This window comes from Calidris pugnax, unplaced genomic scaffold (genome assembly GCF_001431845.1).
Source record: "Calidris pugnax isolate Ruff unplaced genomic scaffold, ASM143184v1 scaffold41, whole genome shotgun sequence".
Classification (NCBI taxonomy): domain Eukaryota; kingdom Metazoa; phylum Chordata; class Aves; order Charadriiformes; family Scolopacidae; genus Calidris; species Calidris pugnax.
This window is the reverse complement of record NW_015094509.1, coordinates 3,851,230-3,872,768: the sequence shown is the minus strand read 5'-3', so window position 1 is coordinate 3,872,768 and position 21,539 is coordinate 3,851,230. Positions and strand designations below refer to the sequence as shown.

Here is a 21,539-nt window from a genome sequence, read left to right as displayed (position 1 = left end):
TGGCAGATTTGGTAATCAAACCAGTTTTTCAGCCTAAAGGCTGAGGGTGGGAAATGGCTGCAACAGAGTTATATAGTGGATGCTGTCTGCTTGCAGGAATTACTAGGATCAATGTTTCAATAATATCCAACTGTTATGAGCAACTCACATTTGGATCCTGAGGAAGAAGCCCCGCTTGAGGTGGATCGTGATGCTCCTTTCATGGAGAACACCCCTTTGCCTCTGCGAGTTGTTGTCACAGCCACACGAGGACGCTTCAGTGGAATCACTGCACGGGGTGGTGGGGGGACACGGCCATGGTAATCAAACAACCTAGAAAAGATTAAGTCAGCTGGACTCCATAAAACCTTCCGTGATTTCATGTCATGCAAGCCCTGTCAACTAAATTTTCATGTTATCTTTGAGAAAATTACCCTTTGAAACCATAATCACTTTATATCACAGTCAAATTAGATTTCAAGGACCTATGCACATTAAGTGCCATATTCAGATTTCAGTCACAGACCACTGCATAGCTCAGATTTTTTGCGTAATTTAAATGAGGGATGCATTATGAGACTCTATTATTCGCAGTGTGGAAAATCCATAACCTGCTTTCCACAGGTCCACACCATTCCATTGCAAACAACTAACAGCAGTACATTTTGTTGTGGTGACATTTCAGCTCCTTTATTATATGCATGGCTTAAATTCTAGTTTTCTATCTGCTGTCCTTAAAGACAGAAAAAGAAATGAACTTTCCTGAAGCCAACCGTCACCATAAAGCAATATCCTGCGGTTTGTAAAATAGCAAAAGAGTCCTCATAGTGAGGGACCTATATGTCTTTCTGAATGCATAGAAAAGAGATCCTGGCATATGTTTTCTTTATTGAAGAATGAATTGATGTAGAATCACTAAAACACCCAAGCATGCTTAATAAAAAATAAAAAAAAAGTGTTGTTCAAACGAAAACCACAGTAGCAAGTACATATTCAGAGAATTACCACTACAGTCAAGAAAATATGCTCTACAAGTGAAATGAACTAGTGTTCCCAAGTAGAATACCCCAAACATAAAACCACAGTTATCAAGAGCAGCTAACTAATCCGCATAGAAGAAAATAAAGGCAGTAGAAAAGGAAACCAAAGCTACAGACATATTTAGAGTATAAAAACTATAGGCTCTGAAAACGACAGGTCAGGAGAATAAAGTTCAAAAAATGAAGATTACCAGTTCAGAGACTGAAGCAGAGGGACAAGCAATATTCTCATAAATTATTCTCAAGTTTCTTTCGAATGATACTTGCAACTAGTAATTATGGAAATTTATAACTGCATGTTTAGTTTTCGCAATTCTGACTGCAGTCACCCATCTGGGCAGACAGACACACATTCAAAACCAGACACACAATAGTAATTCACTCACCACAACGCCTAACAGCATGCTGAACAGAAAGCAGAATCAGACTTAAGGCTTCTAACCCATTTTCTGGCAAGTAAACACCTAATGCTTAAATTCCAGGATCCTTACTGTTGTCTGTACCGTAGTCCTATGGACAATATAAGCAGCTCCCTCCTCTTCCATAGCTGCCTACAAAATATGCCACAGAGACCCCCACTGAACCTGAACTCCGTGGCCTTAGATATTCTTCCTGAATAAGCAGTTTCTAGCCACTGTGAGCATAACTGAACAACTGTGCATGAAGATGAACACTAAAACATTTTTGGAACTTTTAACAGAAATATTATTGTTTGTTGTCACTCGTTTATCATATTGGATGATCTGCAGGTTGCTCACCGTCTCCCATTTGATGTTACTAGGAAAAAATGTTTCAGAAGAACTGTAAGCTATAATGCGAAAGGTCATTATGCAATTATTCCTCCAAAGGTGATTTTTTTCTGGCTTGCCATAGTTCATGTTTAGATAACGTAGTGAAATGCAAAACTACACTTCCTTTTTTGAAATATATAAAAGGACTGTTATCTAATATTACTACTCTTACTTTTATGTTTGAAATTATGCAAAGCTTGTGGGCTTGTGGGTATTTTGTTGCACCATGTTCTACATATTTCAATGATACGCTTTCTTTAAAAAAATGCTTCCTTTTATCAGCTTTGTAATACCCTGCCTGCTTTCCTTGAGATTGTTATATGAGAAATTATAGACAGAAATGCTCACTTCTAAAGCAATTCTGTGTCCAAATAATTACTCGTGCATATATCAGTACCTTTTCTTTCACTCACCCTTCTAAATTCTGCAGTCCTAATCTTTTCAATCTGTCTTCAAACAATTTTTTTTAAAGCACTAGCTATTTTTGCCACCCTTTTCTGACCCCACCACTACTTTAGTCAAGATAAGATAGGTATATTCTCCCTTTGGGGTGGTTGGAAGATTAAGGAATATTAGAAAACAGGACTTAGGGTTTGGGATTTAACACAAAAATTCAGAAAGTTCAGAAGTTCAGAAATTCAAAGAATTATGATGATAATTATGACTATATTTCTTAATTTGTATTTACTATAGGCATGTTGATAGTATATCAAACTCTCCATGGGATTTTCTTTTTCATGCCTACTATATAGAGCTTTTCATCTTCCACTTCCATTAACTTCAACCTGACACAAACCCATAACATTTTAAGGTTTTTATCGTCAACAGATCAACATGTCCAGCTTTGGGAAGCCAACCTCATATTTGGTTTTTCTACCATGGAAGTTCTGCCGTCTAAATCCTGAAAGATTTCTAAATCAGAAAATTATACTATTGAATAGATTTATGGACACATTTCACTGTCAGTGGTTTTCTGAAATAAGACAATAACCAAGATAGACAACAAATTCCACAGAAATAACCTTTAACATACCATAAGTATTGTGGAAATGCAACCATTATAGTTGTCCATTTGTGCACCCATAATATACAGAATTAGGGAAAAAATTAAAGACATGTAACTTTAATATTCATGTGGCATAGATCAGAAACAGTACTCTGTTTAAAAACATACAAATCTACTGGTGAAATTTGGAGCACTAAATCTTGAGGAAAGTTAACTTTTACCAGGACACGAGCTACTCCTACTGTCAAGGCTGGAGTGAGCAGGATTAAAATGCATTGATGGCTTTTACTCCATATTTTCATAGCTCAGTCTTTTTAGCTCTGTGCAAAGCGAACAATTGTCATTTTCATGCACAACTAGAACTAATGTCTTGAACTGAATCAACTGAATCAACATTGTTTCTACATTTCTCCTGCAGTGTAGCAGAAAGGTACATAGCACATGACAACTTCAGGGTGCAGACCTCTCCCCTGCTATTGTCCATTGCTTTACCTAAAAGAAATCTCAGATTATAAGAAGTTGATGGAGCAATGCTTTGCTCCCCTCTGACTCACTTGGCCTATGTTATACCAGGCTGCTGTGATGCAGAGCCACAGCACTGCTGGATCAGCGTTGGAATTAGCTACCAATGGTCATCCAGGACAACCCTGTGTTGTGGTGATTCTGCTATATCTGAATGAATAAATTCCCACAGTGCTGAGCGAGGCTGTGCGTACGTACTGAAGGCACAAGTCTCCAATTGCTCAGGTATCCACGCTTTTTTTCCTCCTATAGAAACACACTTGCTGTTCAACTTGTGGTTTTGCTTCCCTCAAGGTCCTTCTAGGCTTCTATATGTTCTTGGAAGACCCATTTTCCAGGAGACATTCTATATCTTTTCATACACATGGATGAAAAGACAAAGACGTGAAGACATGAATGTCATACTGAAGAATTTTACAGCTGCTGTATGTTCTAGTGAAAGTAAGCCTGGAATAACTCTGTTGGAAGAAACACTGAGCAATTAAACTACAGGAAACTGTTCAGCACAGAAAACACCCCAGAAGCTCTTAGAGAAGGATAAGACCAAAAGAGCTGTTTAATGAGCAAAGATTTGGTGGTGGTAATCTTCTCTGTTTGTGATATATTCAGATAAGTCTTCTCCCGATACACAATAGAAATAATGAAATGAATAATATGTACAATCAGAGCTGGACCTGTCCAACCAAATGTTATGATTACATTATAAACAAACAGTAGAAATGGCATAGAATGTACAAAAATATAACCACACATACCGGTTGTAGAAATCATCTCTGTAGTAATCATAATCAAAGACATAACCACTGTGGAAAAAAAAAAAAACAACAACACAGAAAAAGAAGAATGAACATGTTAATAGAAAAATAGACATTGATTAAAACTTTTTGTGGTAATATTGGCTTACTCTCACATTCCAAGACCTGCTTCAAACTCCTTCCACTTCTTTTTCCACAACCACACATTGTACATTATGTTTGTCAATGCTGTTGTCAGCTATCACTGTAGTATATTTGGAAATGTGGAGTCTGGGGCATGTAGAACAGTGTAAACAGTTGACAGCATATCTAGAAATGATTTAACACCGCAGGACAGTTCTGTAATTAGAGCATCATTATAAGGTAATTCTCTGAGTGATCAAATGAACTGAAGCTCTCTTCTTTGCTGGGCTAACAGCATAATCAGTGGACTAGGAAGACTGTTAAATACATGAAAGATTGGCGAGTGAGTGAGTAGGTGAGCAGAGTTCATTGTCATAAGACAATGAATTTGATTTATGAGAAACATGAAAAGCGTTGGAGTGTTGGTCCTTGAGTTTGCCAAATCTTCTTTCATCATAAAGCGAAAAGGAAAAAAGTTAGGAAAATAGTGATGCAAGCGATAGTTTTACTGAGACACCTTTCTTCTCAAGTTCAGAAGGGAATGTGCATACCAATCTGGGAAAAGACGGGCACCATTAAGGGAAACAAACACAGGTAGGAAATTGTAAAGGTCCAAAGGAAAACGGTTTTTGAGCTATCGATTGCAAAGTCGGTCTTAGATTGATCTTCCTAGCTTTGCATTCCATTAGCAACTTTATACCTTTAAGGTGAAACAATAGCAGTGAAGTCTATCTACCTCACACATCTGAAATAAACAAAGAGCTAATAAATAGTCTGCAAGGAAAGGTCACAAAGGATTTGTACTCTGCCTGATGAAAGGCTAGTAACACAAACCCTAAGTTTTCCACTTGCCTGAGAAGGACAATTCTGAACAGTAAAGGATGAGAGACATGAAGAAAGTACCACAGAAAAGGAGAAAAGGAGATTTAAATAAGAAAGGAGAAAGGTAGAAAGGAGAGAGTTAGAAAGGACAAAGCACAGAAGAAAACATTCACTGAAAATAATAGATGAATGATGGTAGCTACATATTAATGAGATTTGTCTTCAAAGGGAATGGATTTGTAGATAATTTCTGCTCTTGAACTTTGAGAAAAATGTCTTCAATTTTTTTGTAGTGGTTAATTTGAAGAATGGGTCAAGAATTCTGGAGTTTTTTTGGGTTTCTTTTTCCTCATCACATAATGCCTCTTTCCCTTTTTCTTCCCTTTGCTATGTTTCAGAGATTGACCACTTAAAATAGGAAAAAATGAAGTTGGCAGGTTTAAATTACCTCATAATAATTCCATCCCTGTGTTTTAATTTTGAAGGCTTGCAATATCCCCTGTCTGCAACTGGCAAAAACACCCATCAAAGGAGCAGGAGGTCAGGGGAAAATTTCCACCTCTGCCACATCTGCCTTGATGCAAATGCCCAAGTGCAAGCGATAGGTAAGAAAGCCAATTGTAGTCCTGTTGGTAATTTATTTGATGAAAGAAAGCCCTATGTGCATTTTATGTGGAACACATTAAATAAAACAGCCCTGAGAGGCTGGAATGCAGAAGTAGGTAAGCTGTGTGTGGTAGAGGAAGCAAAATAACATTAAGTAATAGTAGTTAGACTTTGTGTAGGGATCATGTTTCTATATCTGGATCGTGTTTCTATATCTTACCTTAACACATAAGTAACAAAATTTTCCCTAAACTTATTTTGCCTTTCACTCTATAGCCAGTCTACATGGAACTAAGAGGTAGCATTTTATTTACAACTATTCACAGTTTGCTAGTGGTTTTGTTTCGTTGAATGATTAACAGCTGCAATAAGCTCACTTAATATTCAATTTGCTTTTTTAAGTAGAAGATAACAGACAATTTGAAGCAAAAAGATTAAAATTAAAAAGCCTGTCACATAAAACCTTTCACCTGGAGTGATATTACTTTAATTTGCATAGAGACCAGATAAATTGTTTTTCAAGGTTGAAGACCATGGCACTGATGAAAAATAATTCATTTTGCACCAGCCAGAGTAAGACTGAAGGGCAGCTCTATCTTTCTGTGGCAACTTAACTCTGGTCCACAAGATGCAAATAAGGACTGCTGGTCCCTCCCTGAGCTTTCAGAGTGTGGCACTTTCCATATACAAATACCATGACAGAGGTGGCTTAAAGCCATCCCTGGGAATGGGGGCACTGATAGGGCACAGGAGGGAGAGAGGTCTGAGTGCACTGGGGAAAAATGTCAGTAGGCTTGAGAGAGGGTTGAGTGGTTGAGAAAGGCTCACAGGTTGCTCAGATGAGGGTAGTTGTAGGCAGTGGAGGTTTTGGGTAGGGAAAAGGCAGGAAAGAGTTTCTGGTGTGGCAACTAATTCTTTCTCTCCTTCCCTGCCTTATGCTCTCGCACTGTCACTGTACCACTGAGGAGATCCTCTCAAATAGCATTCTTCATGCAGAATATTTTTATATTGTTGAAAAATGTGGTTTATCTTTTTTTAATATTATTATTATTATTTTAATTTAGTGTGCCATCTGGGGTAATACTTCCCTTTTGAGAGGAACAGTTTTGCACATCAGTCAGCCCCTAAGAATTTCATTCTTTGCTCTGTTCCCATTGAGGTAACTTCTGTCTTGAAACTGAACTCAAGTTCTTTATGCTCCTTCAGCTTTGCAAATCACAGTTTCAGTCTGGATGGTCTAATGCTTATCTGTGGGACCAGAGCAGGAAAAAGTAGAAGCGCATTTTGGTGTCTGGTTATCACATGGCAGTGTAATCTATGAATTCTTGTAAACTCTTATGGGGTGCTTGTCCTACTTTTCACAAACATTTCATTACTTCAGAAACATCTGATACTGCTATCATGTCTTTAATTTTCACCTGGAGAAACCCCATCAGTTTTCATATAGTCTTTTACAGCTGAAGCTATAAAACAGCTCTGGTACAGATGTTACCTCTAATCTTAAAGTTAAGATGCTTTGCACTTTTGCATGGTTTAGTTCAGTAACATCTGCTGCTGCTGAGGTAAGATGTAACTGCAGGCATTGAAACCGCTCAAAAGGAAGCAGTCTTCCAGAAATAAGGAGTTAAAATGTAAGCTGGGTTCCTTCTTTGAATCCCCTATCTCCTAACAAGGTCGACAACACTGTTTTGCTGCTTCAAGACATCATTGTGCTGGTCTCAGGACTACTCCCTACATTCCTGCCTTCCTCCTCCTGTCACTTGTCATAGCTCTGAGTAGTTGCAGGCCCCGTTTGTGGTCAGTCAGGCTACATTTGCTAGATCTTACCAAATCACGAAGGTAATAAATTGTCTGAGAGAACAGAACAAGTTGATAGGAAAGAACACCAGAACATGAAGTAGTGGCTTCAGCAATTTTAGGATGAACCAAGGTCACTCCGACCTTGCCAAGTACACCAAGAAGCTACCCAAATTAGGAAGAGTTCAGAAGTTTAACCCGAGGAAGACTCACAAGACGATCCCCCGCCCTGATGAAGGCACCGGAACTCCCACCAGACGACTCCCCAAAATGGAAGACTCCACCTATATATGAATATGCATGTAAAGATATGAATATGCATGTAAAGATGATGTAACCTACACTCAAACTTGTATAAAAAAGCTGCACTGATTGCTAACCGAGGGAACTCTTTGTCCAGGGCGGCCTGGAGAGCTCCCCAACACGTTGTTAATAAATACCTCCTGCTTATGGACTTGAAAACTTAGTCTCTGAGCAGTTTCTATTTTCTGAGCAGTTTCTATTTTCTGAGACTGCAGTTTCTATTTCGCCTTTTGGGGCAAATTCGGCATCAGTATTCTGTATGTTGCATGGCATTCAGCCTCTGAAACGGGCATACATCTGGCTTTAGCTGCAGCAAACTTTATCCAACTTGTCCTTTTTATCCACCTCTCTGCCAAAAGGTTACTGACCCCATGTCTGGGATATGAGACGCAAACAGATTGTGGCTTCTCACAGTGCAACCCGCTAGCACAATTGACAAGCTGACAGGAGTTGATTTGCTTGCATTTCTAGTCTGAGTTTATTGTAATTGGAGTCTTCTTCACAACTCAAGAGCATCGCTGCTAATTAAGTCCCGTGTCCCACCATATGGGTGCTGGGGTCTCCAGTATGATGTGGGGAAGGAATCTCTGCTTTCCCCAGATACCATTTGGGATCTCTCTGCACTGGCAAAGGCATTTCAGTGTGGTTGTACCATTCATATGGAGTAGGAAAGAACCAGTTCTTCACATACAGGGACTCCTTGCCTGAGACCACTGGCAAAGATGTGGCAACAGCCTCCCTCAAGGTGGGAATCACACCCAAAAGTGCTAGAGGTGGATGAAGTACTATGAGTTCCAACAGAGCAAGGGGTTCAATTCTTTTTCCTTTTCCCATTGCTTCCTATCCTTTTAGAAAGCTGACTGAATTCAGGTGTTGGTCACGGAGGAAAGACTTTTCTCCTTCCATTACATCTTTATAAAAAGCAGAAGGGCAATAGCACTGTAGGACGTTGTCTGTAGATGTTGACCCTTATGGAATAAGACAGGAAAAGGATGGTGGGTTTAAAGCTCTGGGAAATCTTAATGTGGATCCTTCTTTATATTTATGACCTGGGTCTTTTTTTTTCCCTCTCTGAAATGCTATTTGCAGCTGTGGCAGCACAGACAACACAGAGGCAACATGTTGTAGCTCCTGGGATTGTGTCCTTCACTGTGACTGCTGAGTTAACAGCTCACGGATGCAGACATCATGTGAGACTGTTAGATGTCTAGGGTTTTATAAAGGCAGTTCCAAGTCCTCTTGGCTATGAAGCAGTTGTCCTGCACGTGTGCCGAAAAACCTATGAAACAATGGCAATGCAAAGAATCCAAAATGGATGACATAGGAGAAAAAAAAAAAAAAAATTCTGTTTCTCCAGATCTCCAGGTGTTCACTTGGCTTTTTTTTTTTAATTGAATGATGGTGTTTCAATTATAATATGTTAGAGAGATTATACTGAGAAAGCGACCAGTACATCTCTCCAACTACAGCCATAATTGTCCACACTTATGCATGCCAAAGGACAGACACAAGCTTTAGTCAGTGCCGTGGTATAAAACTTGAAGCAAAAAATTTGCACACATAATCACTGGCGCTGTCATCAAGGTGACTGCAAGGCTCTTAACCTCTTGAGAGTTATTCCTTAGCAACCCACCAACCTGTGTTACGGAGGCTGCAGGAAATCATTCACATGGTGTTGAATACCAAATACTCAGCAAGTTGGAAGCAGGAAAAGGTTTAAACCAGCCCGTGAACTGGTGGAGTCAGCGGTTTCCTAATGGCATTGTAAACAGGCAGATTACTTACCCACAACACATGCCATCTCTGCAATACTAACAACAGAACTGTGTGCATGGTGCTGCTATTAAAACAGAAGACAGTAAAAGATACTGTAATGCTCACACTGGAGCAAAGAAAATTCACCAATAAAGTGTGTTTCTGTTAAGCAAAAGTCATGGTTCCTTTTCTGACCTAGTATCAGCGAGACAATCTTGTATGAGCTGTCTCTTTTAGCTTCACTTCACTTAACACTAAGCTGCTTTAAATTGTGCATGGCCAAAGAATAAAGGATTCCCCTGTATTTTCAGACTTGTAATGCTGTACATATTCAAATTTCCTATGCTGTTGCATGTGTGTCAATCAGGCAAATGCAAAATTATGCTTCTGCATCTTTGAAATAAACATGGATGCTATTATGTTTTTATTTTTGTGATGATATAATATACTGAAAATATATTATTACAGTGTAATCTTTCTTGTGTTCTGTGTTCTATGACTACAAAAGATTTTTATAAACTAACTATCACATCCTGGTTTAATTTACATTTACTCCAAACACTCGTGAGTGTAACTGACTTCAGTGGCATAATTCTGACTTTAAAATAGTTAGTAGTCTGTACTGATGGCGAGGCCAGAACAATCCTCACCATCAGTACAGACTAAGGGACGAGGTATTAGAAAGCATCCCTGAGGAAAGGGACTTGGGGGTGCTGGTGGAGGAGAAGCTGGACATGAGCAGGCAGTGGGCAGCTGCAGCCCAGAAGGCCAATTGCATCCTGGGCTGCATCAAAAGATGCGTTGCCAGCAGGTCCAGAGAGGGGATTCTGCCACTTTACTCTGCTCTGGTGAGACCTCACCTGGAGTATTGTGTGCAGGTCTGGAGCCCTCAATATAGGAAAGATATGGACCTGATGGAGAGGGTCCAGAGGAGGGCCACAAGGATGATCAGGGGGTTGGAGCACCTCTGCTACGAGGACAGGCTGAGGGAGCTGGGGTTGTTCAGCCTGGAGAAGAGGAGGCTCCGGGGAGACCTAATAGCAGCCTTCCAGTACCTGAAGGGTCCTACAGGAAGGCCGGGGAGAGCCTGTTTAGAAAGGCCTGCAGTGACAGGACGAGGGGCAATGGCTTCAAGCTGGAGTGGAACAGATTTAGACTGGAGATGAGGAGAGGGTTCTTCACTGTGAGGGTGGTGGAGCACTGGAACAGGTTGCCCAGGGAGGTGGTTGAGGCCCCATCCCTGGAGATATTCAAGGAGAGGCTCGACGAGGCCCTGGGCAACCTGGTCTAGTTGGGGGTGTCCCTGCTGACTGCGGGGGGGTCGGACTAGATGGCCTTTGGAGGTCCCTTCTGGCCTGGGCAATTCTATGATTCTATGATTCTATCATTCTAATGCAGAACAGAGAAGAAATAGCTTTTGTTATTTTCATGGCAACAAGAATTTCTGACTTGCGTGTGAGTCACCCTTAGTTGATGTCTCTTTTTTTTTCCACAGGTACAAAAATGTATTTGTAAATCATAAATGTTGATAAACCAGGCATAATTTATCTTAATTCAATTGACAGTGCTATCACCATTTATACTATCAATTGCTTCTCTGTTGTCAGAGTTGGATAAAAATATTAAATACAAAAGCAATATTCCTTCAATCAAACTCTTTTTAGGAGGTATGTATCAACCTAATGGTTGAAACCAGTATTCCAGTCACTTGTAAAATAATTTCTCTTGTCATGTAAAAAGTGCTAGAAATTGTTCCTGTTGAGTGCAAAAGAGAGTCTAAATTGATGTAATGTTAAAAAAAAAAAAGAAAAAAAAGGAGTGGGTGAGGGTAACTGGAGGATTTAGAGAATGAGCATCAGGAGGTGGAAACATTCCCTGTTAAAAAATCAATCAGATGACAATTACTTTCATGACCTATTAAAAAAAAAGGTGGATATTTCAGGCCACTTTTCAGTGGATGGTTACATATGTTCCCCAAAGATGTGAATTAAATTGGTGGGCTGAATCCCACCTTTAATTTAGAGATTATTAGATTTTATTTAAGGCTGAGGATGCTGGTAAAAGTGGAAGGACACTTCTGTTTTGCAGTTCAGGCTGTATATTCTGCAGAGAAAGAGAATACTCTCCAGAGCTTGCTTTTTGCTGACATACTTACTGTCAAAAGACAAATTTTGTCAGTGATTCTTTCAACTAATATATTCTTGGAGATTTACAGCAAAAAATAGGGAGCCAGAAAAGGAAAAGTAATTGCAGAAAAGTATTTTACATCCATTTCCATAATGCACTTATGAGAGCAAATAGGTATAGTTAAACCCAAAAAATAATCATCAAAGTTCCCAAAAACTTGACCCAAAATTCCAAATGATTGAACATAACCTACTATTTGTATATTTCAATTACTGATCAATTTTCATAATAGTTTTGTAACCATAGGTTAATAAAAGTTTTATTCTAATTCTACATGTTCATTCAATTAATAAGTTCAAGATACAGATTTTTTTTTTTCCAAGGTGGGGGAGAGGTATGGAGTCAAATTTTAGAAAGCACAACGGGGAATGAAGTACTGTAAATGGAGAATTTCTCTTCTGCAAAACTGAAAAGTTTTTGGCACATCTAATCTGAAGAGGTACATTTTGTCCAAGCAAGACATGTAGACGTAAAATAGCTGATATACAGTCCTCTATTTTCCATTAAAGTATCTTTCTGCAGGCACTAGGCAGAATTTATTTCTAATATGATTAGGCTGTATTTTTTTTCTGTCTTCAGATACAACTCTTCTTTACCCTCATCCTCTCTCTTGAAAGCTATTTTCCCAATGAAATGTATTTAGGGAAAATGGTTGAACTTACCGTCCAACCTGAATTTCAGGCAAAAGTTGGGCAAATGTTCAAAGTTGCATATACACGGTCAGGTGATTAACTCACTTAGATACTTTCCTGTAGAGGATTAGGCAAAGCTTGTGAAGCAGAGGATAGTGAAGACATCAAGACTAATATTGAGACTGGGGATCAGCTGGTCTAGGAGCTGTTTACGGCAGCCAGACAGGCACAAGTGATTCAAGGATTTCAAGGTAAAATTTAGTCCAAACAATTTTCTGTACAGCTAAGTGCTAAGTATTAGAATTACTCTTAATAAAAACTACTTACTGTGGCTGCAGGAACTGTCTATTCTTAACACTGTTAGCCTGATGCTTTTTAGAAACAAAATAGCTTTTGTGTGTAAAGGCACCTGAGTAAATGTCTCCCTGACCTTTCTTCTCCTGCTGTTAAACTATTTTTCTGTCATCTAAAGTAATCTCCAATTACTTATGTTTCCCATAGGAACATTTTGTAGTAAGATAATGAAAAAGCTTTCCAGTGTCCTAACCAGTGACCTAACCATTTCCCAAGGTGTCCTTTATTTGTATAGAGTGACTGGAAAGTTCTTGCTGTCCATACAGTACTTTTTTTCTTAGTACAAGAGTAATGAGTGCTGCCACTTAAAAATGTGTTTTAAATTCAGTGTATTCAAGATACTGCTGTCAAACCATACACTTTTGATTGATTACCCAATTTATTAGTAATATTGTATACATTGCAGGAGTGTCGTTTAGCTTGGTTTGACAAGTACAGAAGACTGTCATCGACAGGTGTAGGAATAAGTGATGAGTTTGGGCCTTAAAGTGTTTCTACAGCATTTCACTGAACAGCAGATTGATAAATGAAGATCACAGTGGTAGCACTGGAGATGAAAGACTGACAATTTAAGACTACAAAACCAGATCTCTGAAAACTTTATGTGCTCTTCCGACAACCAGTCTTAGAAGCACTGAATGGAACAGAAAAGCACAGTTCACAAAAGATTTATTAATTGCAATGTGACAATGTCAGAGTTTATGTAAAGGAAAAAATCTAGCAAATTGCAACAGATGTTTTCCCCTTTTCAAACAAGCAGAAGGCTTAAATTAAAATTAGTTCTGTTCTCATTTACACTAAGTTTATGGGTGGAAGTGAATTATTTTGGATGGAGCAACTCAAGGTTTAAACCAGCGAAATGGAGATATGAAAGAGACCATAACTGTCAGTGTCCTGAGTACAGCTTGTGAAGACAAGGTATCCTGCTTGTTTTTCCAAGAGTGTGCTTTGCAGATGAAGTTGCAATATAAATGGAAATACCAGATATTGTGAATTTTAGAAAACATTCTTGTATTCCTGACCCAATGTGCAGTAATTTCCATGGCAAATGGGTATGGGAAGTGCATCTTATACAAAGGACATTCTTCCATAATTGAGCCCAGGACTAGACACAATTCCAGTCTGGTTGGAGACGAGTGGAAAGGGTAACTCTAAATCACACAACCAGCTGTGTATCATCTAGGCAAATGCTAACTATGCCAGCTACTCTGGTTTCTGAAAAATCTGTGCCTCCTAATACTTTAGTGCTCTGGAAGGGACTGCGTTCATTTGCTTTCTGTATACATAGTGATGAAAAAAATATTTATTTTCTGTAAGGTAATAAAAAGTCACAAAACAAAGGAATTCCTAAAATTAACTAGAAAGGCCTTTTGATTTACAGCATGGTGTTCAAATGTCACCACTCTGAACTGCATCACTGTAAATCCAGAATAAAACTGTTGAAATCAAGGGATCAGATATAATTATTAATCTTAAACATATGTCTGGATTTTTTCATCATATCTAGTCTCATAAGGGGAAGTGGATTTTGGTCCTAGATGACTCACCTCAGTGTAGCATGTGGCAAAACAACCTGGTGGCTTGTCATGGTACTCATATTGCAGTTTATTGTTTTGGACATATGGTAGAGCTACTGATTTCTTGTCACACAGATGTGAGGAGTATGAATCATCAGCTAAAAACTTTCTACATATCTTTTCTAATTTGCAAAGAAGTATTATTTGACACTAGAAGACTGTCTTCCCCTTAGGGAACACCCATATGTGTTTATTCTTCTTGCAGTAGTGTCTCAGCCAACTTGAAAAGCTGGTCCCTTGGCCTCTATGACTTGCCTTAGCTATGACATGCTTTGGAGGGAGCTTAGGCACATTTTCCTGTCTGCAATGGGCAAGAAAAGTGATTCTGTGCCTGTCTTTTTTGTTTAGGGAGGGATCTTTCTCAAGTTTCCTTGTAGAGTTGTGTTCCTGCCTTCTTGGGCATGCAGGGAAGACAGTGCAGTCTGGGTGCTTTACTCCTGCTTTGCTCTGCCTGTTACATTTCTTTCTGGTTACTTCTGCACTGTAAAGGTTTACTCCAGTTCCTCGTTCACTGTCAGGGCACCCAATGAGATAGGATATTAATAGTTTCCTTTCTTCCTCATTCAAGACTTTTTGATGGGCATATCCAATGCAGAGTTTGATCCGGTTGCATTTTTGGCTTCAGTTTTAACCTGTTTTTCCCTGAGTCTGAGCTCCTTAGAATGCACTAGTCACATTTCGTAAATCACATGTTGTAATCTCTGTCAAATAGTTTGGTAGTATAACTGATTTCAACTTAGTGGTCCACAGTCTGACTCTTGTGTTCAAAAAAACCAACCAAACAAAAAAACCAACCACAATACATTTGGGGAGTTCAGTATGTATTTTATGCGCTCTTTGGATGACACAGGACCTCTTCTGGAGACTCCTTCATATCACTGTGTTAAACTCCAAGGAAATAGTTGCAGATTCACATATTGGCAATTTGCTTGGGGCACCTGGGCAAGTTTCATTATTGTTTTTGTCTGTTAAGATCATAATACTAAGATTTGTGCGTAAGATACTATGTTCAATGGCTATAACACTAGAATTGAGAATATTCTTTATCCTGCTTTGAGAGAATATTTACAAATGTTTCTTTAGTCTTATCAACTCTAGAAAAAATGATTTTATGTATATAAAAATTAAATATTAATGCCTTCAGACTCCCATTTAGAAAGACATTCATCACTCTGAACTAAGATATAGTAACTGCCACAGCTCTTAGACAATGATCTGTATATCCATCTTTTCTCTTCCATACAGATTAATTTCATAACATTTTAGATATTAAGAAAATGACAGCACAAAAGCGGGCTCTGGGAGCATTATGCTTCTATTATTGCCATTTTCTCTAGCATGTGCCCCTATATCATGTGGTCACAGTCCCTGTCAGATTAGGGCTTTACTTGCACTGTTATTCATCAGGGCTAGTAAACATTTATAGAAAGTTTCATTTCAAATATTTCATCACTGTGGGAAATGCACATTAGAAGTTAACAATACAGACACATCTTAGACTAAATTTGGTTTTATATAGTCTATTGAATTAAGCTACCATAACAATTTAGTGCTGAGAATTGCCTCCAGCACCTCTTCCCAAACCGCAAGACTCTGTGAAGGAATTAAAGCTGTTAAGGTCCCTCTCTCTTCTTCTTCCCCCTCCCTTACCTTCTTGCTGAACTTCCTGCACACAATTTTTGCCTTCGCCCAGTAAAACCACATTACCATTACTCTCCCTTATACAACTTAACATGACTGGAATGTTATTTTTCTATGAATGCTCTACACAGCAAGACAGTTTTATAGCCTATAAAGTATCAGCCAGAACATGAAATACGCTTAACTACTGACACCTAGACAAGGTCTGCTTGAAAGCAAATTGTATTTGATTCCAGATTTAAAGTGTAATCATGATTAATGTGAGTGAGTGAATAAAAGGATTAGTTTTCTGAGGAAACAAAGTCTCATTCAATACCTCTTAGTTTCTTTCATCTCTACTAAAGAAATGTGAAGACTTGAGCGTAATAGTGCTATATAAGCCATACTAACGACCTCCAGTTTTGCTTCACTAACTTCTCTGTCTCAGAAGATGTAGCTTCCATTTCTTTCCCATATCCTCTTGTACACCGAAAAAAGGATAGATCTGTAGGAAGAATTACATTGCTTGTGAAATGCTCCAGTTTTCCTCCTTTGTGCATCGATCCTAATTTCTGTGAAAGTGTTCCCTATTTTCAGGTAGCAAAGAAATAGTTCATAGGAAAAATGCTGTCTGAAAGTTGGTAATCTTTCATTTTGACTATTTGTTGTTTGTAGTGTGACTGTAAACCTACCTGAAGTTTCTGTTCCTTGATTTAGATGGCAAGAGAATAAACAAAGCCATACCCAGCAGGTAGTTACTGGCAAATAATTGCTTTTGGTAAAATTCCTAATTTTCTGGGACTTACAAGTACTTTCTGGTGGTTATGAAAATGTTTGGCAAAATTATCTATGGAACAATTCCCCCTCCCGTCCTTACCCCTGAGCATAAGGGCTACAGAAACCAAGTGTGAGAGAGTTCAGAAAGGTTGTTTTTCTGTAAAGCACTAGAGGCAACTGAAAAGAAAAAATAATCAGGAGCTCTATATTTGTTGGAAAAGGGTTTATACCTTTAAAATTAAATGAACGCTTCATCATTAGCTACGGAGTCACTGTCATAGCAATATAAACTGTTAGTTGGTGGTCATGCATGACAGATCCACTCTGATAGTTCTACTTCATATTTAAGGCATACACTCCAACTCTTATTTCTACTGTAATATGTGGTTGTGAAGAAATTCTTCTCATTGAACAAAACTGATCCTAACATGAATTGAGAACCAAAGCTGAAGACTTTACAAATAAAAGTAATTGAAACATAGTAATTAAATGGTTAGAAATAAAACTCACCAGCAGTAAGACAGAATGTGACCTAATTCTTATCTTTTTTGGTGTACATCATCAGCAAAATTATTGCAACCTGTTACACCTGTGCATGCAACCTCATGGGGGTGTGTTGACAAAGCTGTCATGAAGTTTTGCAGCACTGTGGCCTGCAAAATGGTAGGAGTGATACGAACCCAGCCTTACCCTGAGATGCAAACAATCCCCAAACTCAGCTGAAAACTGCAGATTGCTTTTGAATTGCAGTTCATAACTGCAACTAAGGCAAAAAATTTCCAACCAAGCCAAAACCAAAACTAGCAAAATCGTTACTCCTTGAAATCAACAGCAGTTTGGATCACACAGAAGCTATTGAATATGACCCTAAATACCCTAAACACAGTCCTGCTTCTTTTCAAATTAAGGTGTGTAAAGGCGTTATACTAATGCAGTTGAAAAGTGATCTGTAAATGAGGTCAGATCTCAGATTAAGCTAAATTTGTAGAAAACAACCTATGATAAGATTTATTTTACTAGTCAAAAATTCACCTGGTCAGGACATGTCCTGATTTTGTTTTATTTTCAAATGAGGGATAAATTACTGCATGCTAAGTGAGTTGTCATTCCCCAGTATCATACACAAGGCTATCAACAGAGCAACACTAAAGACAGTATTTCCTAGCGTAAAGCTTAATATCTTTTAATAAAACTGTAAAAAGCATAGGAGAGAAGTAAGAGCTTCAGTATGCTCTGTGGAAGCAACACATCTCTCTCATGTGCCTCTTTCTGCTCTGCCTCCTATCTTGGCAAGCCTCACACTCTGGGACAGGACATTCTCATATTTTCATAGAGGGAAGTCAGAGGCTGAAATTATCACTGCATGTGCCAGGTGTCCAACTGCTAAAGCAGCCTCCCTGCCTAATCATAGAGCTGGAAGGCACATCTAGAAGGTATCTGGTCCAGCCTCCTGCCCCACAGGCAACTATATCCAGGGCTAGACCATGTCAGCCATGGCTTTACCTAGCCGAGACTTGGAAACCTCAGCAGATGGAGACTCTACAACCTCATTGGAAGACATCTTCTGTTTCTTCCATGATCCCAGCTCTGGTGGGGCAGCTCTGTGGGACACACCACTTCAGTGAAATTATCAATGTTTTAAATGGTAAACAATCAAGAAAAAATTCTTCCCTTCTTCCCATCATTATTCATGATAGGATCCTACATCCTTAGGGTTTTACATTGCCCCTCAGGGCAAAACCTAGAACAGGGAAGAGAGTTTAAACTTACATACTTTGGTGAGAATACATGAATAGAAGGAAGAACATGTCCCTTTTTATACATTTCATACTTTTACATTGCAATGAAAAATATGTACTAAATAAACACCTAGGTTACACTGTTTTCTTTCTTCTGCCTCCCTAATTCTCTTAATCCTTACTCAGCCTAGCCAATTGGCCAGCACGGTTATCACTGCTTTACATGTGCTGCCTTCTTTGACGTATTCCCTTAACTTTAAAAAAACAGAAAGACAAGAAAAGTAAAAACCTAAATTAGGATGTCTGGCAGTGCTCTTGATGTGGCTTTTAATGAGAATGTCAAAGTTTAAAGCATCTGGCCATTTCAGAAAGCCAACGTGTATATACGGTGTAGAGCAACAATTTTGGAAACAAGGCCAGTTGCTGATTGCTATTGTTATCACGGGTAGTCAATCTCCAAAGAAGAAATCTCTTTATTAAGGAACTGTAAATTATATTACTGCAGAAGGATGTGAGGTGGACTTTCAAATAAAAGCTAGCATAGCAGTACTAGCTGTCTTTCTGTGGTTTGGTCTTCTAAGCAGACATTTATCTCTGCTGTCCCACCATTCTCTTCTAGCACAAGTGCAAGAAGCATGTTAAGTTGATGAACCAATCTCAGATTTCACTTGCTAGTGAAAAAGATTGAGCTGATTTGAAACATGGAATCAGAGGGATTGGTCATCAGATCCTCCCAAACATTTGAACAAGCTCTAGCATGCTAGGAACTTATTATTAAGAAGAGTTTCAATTGTTACTATCATACAAAAGTAATAAAAGCAACACAAGTGGAAGAGCAATGTGAAAATACAAACTGACTGATTTGAACAGGGAATATAGGGACTTTGAAATTCAAAATATCAAAATTCAAAATTATTATATCTTTCAATATACTTAACAAGGGGAATATGTTGAATTAAAACTTCTTTATAATGATCTGAAAACCCGCGAAAATAAAGTAAGTCTTTTGTATGACAATAGCCATACAAAGGATGAAAAACCATCTCAGTTTTCAGAGGTGGTGTGAGTAGGGAGCTAGGTCTCATTCATGAAATTGTTTCAAGTGCCTGTTAGTCTGCCACAGTAAGGTGCATGTATTCACAGAAGCCCATAGAGACGGGTGGGCCAAGATGCTATGGTGTTGATAGCTCAGAAATAAGAAAGAGGAATACTGTCCTAACACAGACCTCTCCAAACACTCTGTAACTCGTGGATTGTTGACTACTGTCTGGGAAAACCACAATGAGTTTGAAGAAAATAGTGTTGTTCTACAGTGAAGTTACGTACCCAGCAAATATTGTCCTTCCTTCCCCCTCTCCATTGTAAGAAAATACCTCCCTTTTTGCTTCTTTGTGCAGTTCTTTTTCCTGGACTTTCATTTCTGTTCTTATGTTCCTGAATCCCTATTTATTTCCTTTCATTTTTACCCCCCTCTAGAAAGTTTCAGCCTCCTGACTTTGTTCAGAAACATTCTCTTGCACAACATTTTCCCTCCTCTAGAGAACATCTTGTCTCATACACAGGTTAAACTACACATATTCAGTACTGAGGGATTGTTCATCATTAACCCAGAACATAAATGACTTGCATATGGATTGTTTTCCTAGAATTACTAATAAAAGAGTAGTCTTGGATGAGAGAAATAACAGAGAGTAAATAAAAGGGAAAGGCAAATAGAATAACCAGAAGAGAAAAAAAGTGATCTCATGCTCTGTTGCCTTTCTCAATTATGAAGCACATTGTTACTGATGTCATTAAGGTCAGAGAGAGGAAAAAGGATTTATTAAGGTGCAAATTTGTTGAGTTTGTTGCTAAAAAAGTTAATGGAATTAGGAAAATACTTTTATTTTTTGGCCAAATTCATTAGTCTGTTCTCTATGCAATATATATTTTTCTGTGTGTGTGAATGTGGACGTGATGTAGAATGAAAATACCAGGAAAATAGAGGAACCATAAAATAGTAATTTAGATTGCAGATGAGTAGAAAAATACATAATCTGAGACCTTTAAACATGGAGTAATGACACAAAAACACTGACAAATGCAGTAACAAAAATGGACCTACATTATCATTACTATGTTTTTTTAATTTCTTCAGAGATATCTTCAGTCAAAAGCACTTTCTATAAATTTATAAAACAGTGATATTCATACACTATTTCAGAGTCTTATAATAATAGAAAGCATACAATTATAGAAAAGCTTAATCCTTGTGGGTTTTGGTAAATTGTTGGAAGAGAGGTATATCAGTAATGCTGCTTGAAATTAAACCATACAGATTCTCAGCGTCTTCCACATGAAGATCCTCAGCTTTCCATATGTGCTGTCATCCCCCAAATCCCTCCCGTCTCTCTGGGGACTACCCTGGCAGCCTTACCATGCATAGAGCCCTTGAAGTCCCCTGACTTCTGCTTCTGGCCTCCAGACTAAACCTCACACATAATTGAAGGGTTAATTGTTTTAGATGGTATTCTCTGCAAATGCAGAAGACCTCCTGCTGCCTATCAGGTCACAGAGCCTGAGTGGTCTTATGCATAAGTAATTACTGGCTGTTTCTAAACAATGAGTTTAAATAACTATCAAGTGTGCTCAGTCCTCCCATAATTTTCATGAAAACACAGCTCCTGAATACCTGGCCTGAATACAAATGAGAGTTACAGGATTATGTCCAGGTTGGTACTTTTATTCATATCATATTACAGTGCAAAATGTATCCAGTATCTCCTCTTCTTCTTATATTTTTCCTCTGCTGAAGAAAAACAATTTTCTTATTTATCTCCCTACAAAAGCTGGATGGGAACAGTAGGAATAATGCCTGCTCCTTCCACTCGTGCTATGTGATAGTCAGGATGGTGTTTGTCGTACATAAGATGACATGTGGCTACATTCTGTTTTGTGCCTTATAACCTACTGTGTGTAAAAATCCACAACAAACCCCCACAGAAACTGATTGTGAATTGGAATAACCTGCATATTTTGGGAGTGAACTGAATATTTTCCTAACAGAGGCTGCCAGGACTAGGCTTTTTTTTTTTTTTTTTTTTTTTAAAAACACCTAACAGGCCATGTCAGACATGAAATCCCAGCACATAAATGGGAACACCCTGGTCCGAAC

General features: G+C 38.5%; 1 protein-coding gene across 5 annotated transcripts in view; it reads right to left on the bottom strand.

Moving 5' to 3' along the window:
* Positions 1 to 21,539, bottom strand: part of RALYL (RALY RNA binding protein-like) — a 429,417-nt gene that overhangs the window by 31,670 nt on the left and 376,208 nt on the right. For all 5 annotated transcript variants that reach the window (XM_014965562.1, XM_014965563.1, XM_014965564.1 and 2 more), the window contains 2 exons: positions 4,094 to 4,141; positions 149 to 312 (listed from right to left, as the gene is read on the bottom strand). In XM_014965562.1, coding sequence (XP_014821048.1) covers positions 149 to 312; positions 4,094 to 4,141 — 212 coding nt within the window. The remainder of the gene's footprint in view (positions 1 to 148; positions 313 to 4,093; positions 4,142 to 21,539) is intronic.